Source organism: Leucoraja erinacea, chromosome 4 (assembly GCF_028641065.1).
Source record: "Leucoraja erinacea ecotype New England chromosome 4, Leri_hhj_1, whole genome shotgun sequence".
Taxonomy (NCBI): domain Eukaryota; kingdom Metazoa; phylum Chordata; class Chondrichthyes; order Rajiformes; family Rajidae; genus Leucoraja; species Leucoraja erinaceus.
In genome coordinates, this window is record NC_073380.1 from 83,475,757 (window position 1) to 83,480,970 (window position 5,214).

Here is a 5,214-nt window from a genome sequence, read left to right on the forward strand (position 1 = left end):
CCCAAACCCCCACCCCCAAAGGCTGAGCAGCAACATAGCCGGAGATCTTCACCAACCTGCAGAAGTCATAAAGTGCTTTCGTTTACAGGGCTGTATAATAGAGGAAACTCTCCCTCAAAACACAAAGTTCTAGAGGAACTCAATGGGGGCCTAGGCAGCATCTGGGAAGTGAATGAGAATAGACAATAGGTGCAGGAGTAGGCCATTGGGCCCTTCGACAGCTGCAGGAGTAGGCCATTGGGCCCTTCGACAGGTGCAGGAGTAGGCCATTGGGCCCTTCGACAGGTGCAGGAGGAGGCCATTCGGCTCGAAGGGCCGAATGGCCTCCTCCTGCACCTGTCAAAGGGCCCCAATGGCCTACTCCTGCAAACGGGTACTGGACAGACGGCACTTCAGGTTGGGAAACCTCTTCAGATTGATCCTCTCTCAGCTGGCTGGAAGTGATCTGGGACATGGGATTTACAATGTGTTGGTCCACTTTAAGGTGAGAATTGTTCTGCATCACGTTAAGCACTCGGGTTGGCTCCGCTGGCCATTGAAATGACAAAGTAGCCAGCCAGTGACATTAATCAGAAACTGTGTGTGGATGCCTAAATATGGAAATCTGTACCAGCACCCGTTTTTAATACAGCTGAGAAGTGACACTAAAACTTCAGCTTCTGAAGCTTTGATGATAGCAATTATACATTTTTCTGGTTGGAATGTGTACTGTCAGGCCACATAATATCACCTGTTAATGTTCCTTGTGCAACTGTCCCAGTAACAACGCAACGCAGCTCTGTTGTCAGAGGTTTTGAGAAATCCTCTTTATAATGTACATATACAGAGAATATTGTTAATTTTACAAAGCTGCCTGCAACAACAAAACACATGCAGACTTCCCTCAGTGAATCATCAACACCCTTCATTACCAGCGGCAGCAATGGAGGAACTAATGGGTGAGACTGAGCTCACCCAAAACCAACTGAGGTCCTCTGGAGCATCCCACGTCTTGCTGGGAGATCATTCGGCCAAACACAGAAGCCTTCCTCACTCAACAAACCCAGACAGCAAACAGGAGACGGAGAACCTGTACCACGCTGAGCTGTACACTCCCTGCTCTGTCCCCACCCAAACTACACAGGTAGCACACTGTCCTTCTAATGTTCACTCTGTGAGACATCTTATCATGCCACAAAATGAGTCACTGTTGGAAATATTCACGAGGTCAGGCAGCATCGTCTGAAAGGCCACTGGCCTGAAATGCTAATCCTGTTTCTCCCTTTACAGATGCTGCATGGCCTGCTGAGTGTTCTCTACATTTTCTGCTGTTAGTTCAGATTTCAAGCATCTAAAGATGTTTCCTTTACAATTGCTATTAAGCATGCACCTGACACTGGTGTGCGTGCCAGGTACCCAGGTTCGATCCTGACCACGGGTGATGTTTGTATGGAGTTTGAACGTTGTCCCTGGGATTTCTCCGGGTGTCTCCCACATTCCATAGATTTGTAGGTTAATTGGCGTCTGGAACTTGTCCCTAGTGTGTAGGATAGAACTAGTATATGGGTGATCATTGGTTGGTGCGGACTCGGTGGGCCGAAGAGCCTGTTTCCATGCTATATCTCGAAACTTGCAGGAAAGCAAGCGATCGATTTGGAGAAGCCCCATTTCAGGTTCAATTGATCAATACAGAATTATTTTTAAAAACCTTTTCCTCAACACGCAATAATAATTGGAAGAAGGCTGATGCTCCCCAGGACAAGGAAGCTCACTGAGTCAATACCCAGCTACCATATAAAACATTCAACCCTCCTTCAGTCGTAGATTGTGGCCCAGATATCTTTTAAAATACATTTGGACAGGTACATGGATAGGATAGGTTTTTTTTGCATATCTGTCATTCATTGTTCTTTATCTCCACATGACCATCTATATCTCTCGGTTCCCATATCCATAACCAGCATGAAAAAGGGTCTCGACCCAAAACGTCACCCATTCCTTCTCTCCAGAGATGCTGCCTGTCCCACTGAGTTACTCCAGCTTTTTGTGTCTATCTTAGATTTAGAAAGATATGGACCAAACGCAGGCAGGTTGGACAAGTGTAGATTGGACATGTCGGTGCCCTTCGAGTTGACTCTATGTGTGTCATCTATAGTATAATTTGGTATCATTCTTTAGTATAATTCAGAGTATAATTCTTTAAATTGGAATGATTCCACTTTGCCCCTGTCCCACTTAGGAAACCTGAACGGAAACCTCTGGAGACTTTGCGCCCCACCCAAGGTTTCCGTGCGGTTCCCGGAGGTTGCAGGTGGTTGCCGGAGGTTGCAGGTAGTGGAAGCAGGGAGGGAGACTGACAAAAACCTCCGGGAACCTCCGGGAACCGCACAGAAACCTTGAGTGGGGCGCAAAGTCTCCAGTGGTTTCCGTTCAGGTTTCCTAAGTGGGACAGGGGCATTAAATCATCAAGTTTGAGTTGAGTGAGGAGGTACATTGATTTTTCACACATTTCAGTACTTTTATCCACAGTCTATCACTATCCTGCAAATAGGTTGGTGACTGTTTTTAAATACGCCATTTCTCTCAGATTCAAACAAACAATCTGAAGCTATAATTAGTAATAGTGCTGAACAATTAACAAATAATCAAAACACCATGAGAAAATTGTTAAAAATTGAATAAATTTTGAATTTCACTTTCATTTGGGATGTGTTGTTCTGTACATTTGCTCCGCTAACCGCCACTCAGAAGATTAGTAAAGCGGGGCAAAAGCAGAATGACAAGCTGAACGAGGACCTGTGTCATTCCAGAGCTGGCAGAGCAATGCCATTGCTGTGCACACAGCTAGGACATGAGCCTGCCCTCTGAAATGAAATACAGGAAGTGCTGGAGACACTGAGAAAACCAGGCAGCAGCATCTATTGGGGAGAAAAACCGAGTTAAGGTTTCGGGTCTGAGACCTTTCATCAGACCTGGATTCTCAAAGAAGCTCTCCTCATGACAGCCGTGGAGCACAGCAACAGAAGCTCCTGTGGAGATGAGCAGAAGGTTGTGGGTTGGATGCAATGATCTCCCGTGAGCCGGGACACCAACCAGGGTATGGGTTGAGCCCTGTGGTGTGGTGCAGGATGATCAAGTGAGCAGTGACTGAAGTTACTCAGGAACTGGTGCAATTCCCATGATACTGACCATTGAAAAGTACGGCTTTGGGATATCATGTGCAAGGCTCCTCAATCCCAATCCCCACTTAATGTGCTCCTCAGAGCTGCAGGAAGAGAATGGGAACATCTGCAGACCCTGACAATTAGGTGCAAAATGTATAACATGGATTGAATGAATGCAAACCTTACATACACATTGTAAATAATTGTAAATAATGTTGCATAGCTTTACTTTGCTAGATGTTGATTGGATTAAGTATTGAGCCTTGTCTGGTTTTATTGCAGGGCACATGTTCATTTCCTTTGAGAAACACTGTTTGAATACAATGTATGAGCTACTGTATTATTGGGTTAGGGAAATGTCTGTCATGTATGGGGTTAATCGATATCTGTAATTGGATTGTAAAGAGACCACCCCCATGTGGTTTGACCCCTCGAGGTTCGGGGACCTATAAAAGGCGGCTCCTACGAGGTCCTGTGCTGATCTTCTGGGAGAGTGCTTAGGACTGCATGACCTTCTGGAGTGTCTCTGAGCGAGGCCAAGAGGGCTTGATCAGGCATATACGAGGATCTAACCCGCGGTGGTTAGGTACAGTAGTGGGAACTGTAATTGTGTTTTTCCAAAAATAAAGTTTAGATGTGCAAGTGATTGACTCAGTGATTTTTGACTGAAACTAAACTGGGGGGGGGGAGCTTAGAACGAGCAATTTACAGAAGTGTGGGTTGTGAAGGGGATATAAAGAGGGTGTAGGGTGATATATATACATAGACAGTCTCGGTGAATGAGGAATGACATTGTAGGTGGAATACAATGTAGAAAATGACCGGTCACCCAGTTTGGAAGAAAAAACAATTAAAAAGCAGAGCATAATTGTACGTAGTGAGAGATTTAAAAGTGAAGATGTTCAGAGGGATCTAGGTGAACATTTGGAAGCAGTTACAATGGGCAACTAGGATCACATTGATATATTGGCCTTGTTATAAAATAATTTGCGTATGAGCAAATGCATCACACTCTAGTTATGCAGAGCTGTTGAGACTACCACCAGATTTAGTCACCTAACTAAGGAAGGATGTACTTGTGATAGAGGGGTTGCAGCAAATGTTCACTGGGATGATTCCTGGAATAGAGAATGTGTCCTTTGAGAAGAGATGAGGGAGACTGTGCTTGTCTGTCCAAGTGTGGAAGAATAAGATAAACTTATTGAAAATTCTTACTTTTTTTTTTCTCCACAGATGCCGACGTTTCATTCTCTTTCAATTTGTTTCTTTTTTTTTCCTTTTTCTAAAAGTAATTGTTACCTTGTCAGCTTTGGTCTCCACCATTCACACTTCTTCCCTCTCTATTCACCCCACTGCCTCCCTGCCGTGAGTATAGGATCCCTCTCCTCCATCTCTGGCTTTGCTTTCTCTAGCCCACATGTCTGCCGGTCCCTCATACGTTCTTCAAGATATGCCCTCATCATCATGCCTTGGGTCCCACCACCCCCACCCTACTCCAGCGCGAGGGACCCAAGGCCGACATGGAGAAGCTCACATCTCCAACAGTCCAACAGTGAAAGGACCTTCCTGGTTGTGGGAGTCAAGGTGTGTATATGACAGATGGGCCGCAGAGAGAGTCTGTGCAGAAAGGCTGGGTTCTTCCACTGTTTCAGATCCTTGGGAAGGGAGAGAGAAGAATGTGGTGTGGGAAGCAGGGTCCAGGAATTGAGCTGAACCACCTCCAGGTTAGCGACGTGCTTCGCACTGAACCCCGCGCTTCAGAAGCCAGAGGGGCGGATCATCATGGTGACACTGCGGAGGGAATAGCTGGGACCCTTGAAGTAATGCCACTTTATCCCATTCAGCTTGCCCAGCTTCTGTGCCGAAGAGTAATAAATTCCGTTCAGGTTGGAAGGCCCACAAGCATCAAACCACCAGCCTGGAAGAGCAGAGAGAGGACAAGTGGTAATTAGCCACATGGATGCACAGAGCACAGTGTGATCATGGAGCCACCCTCCCACACAAAACATTCCAGCATTTCCCCAACTCCTGTTAAACCTGCTGCCACCTCCTTTACAGAAATAGCACCGCA

General features: G+C 46.0%; 1 protein-coding gene across 1 annotated transcript in view; it reads right to left on the minus strand.

Annotated features, from left to right (window-relative positions):
- Window positions 1-621: 621 nt before the first annotated feature.
- Window positions 622-5,214, minus strand: part of LOC129696623 (angiopoietin-1-like) — a 152,582-nt gene continuing 147,989 nt past the window's right edge. Inside the window, exon 9 of the mRNA XM_055634680.1 lies at window positions 622-5,061. Within this exon, the coding sequence (XP_055490655.1) occupies window positions 4,901-5,061 (161 nt within the window). The 3' untranslated portion in view covers window positions 622-4,900. The remainder of the gene's footprint in view (window positions 5,062-5,214) is intronic.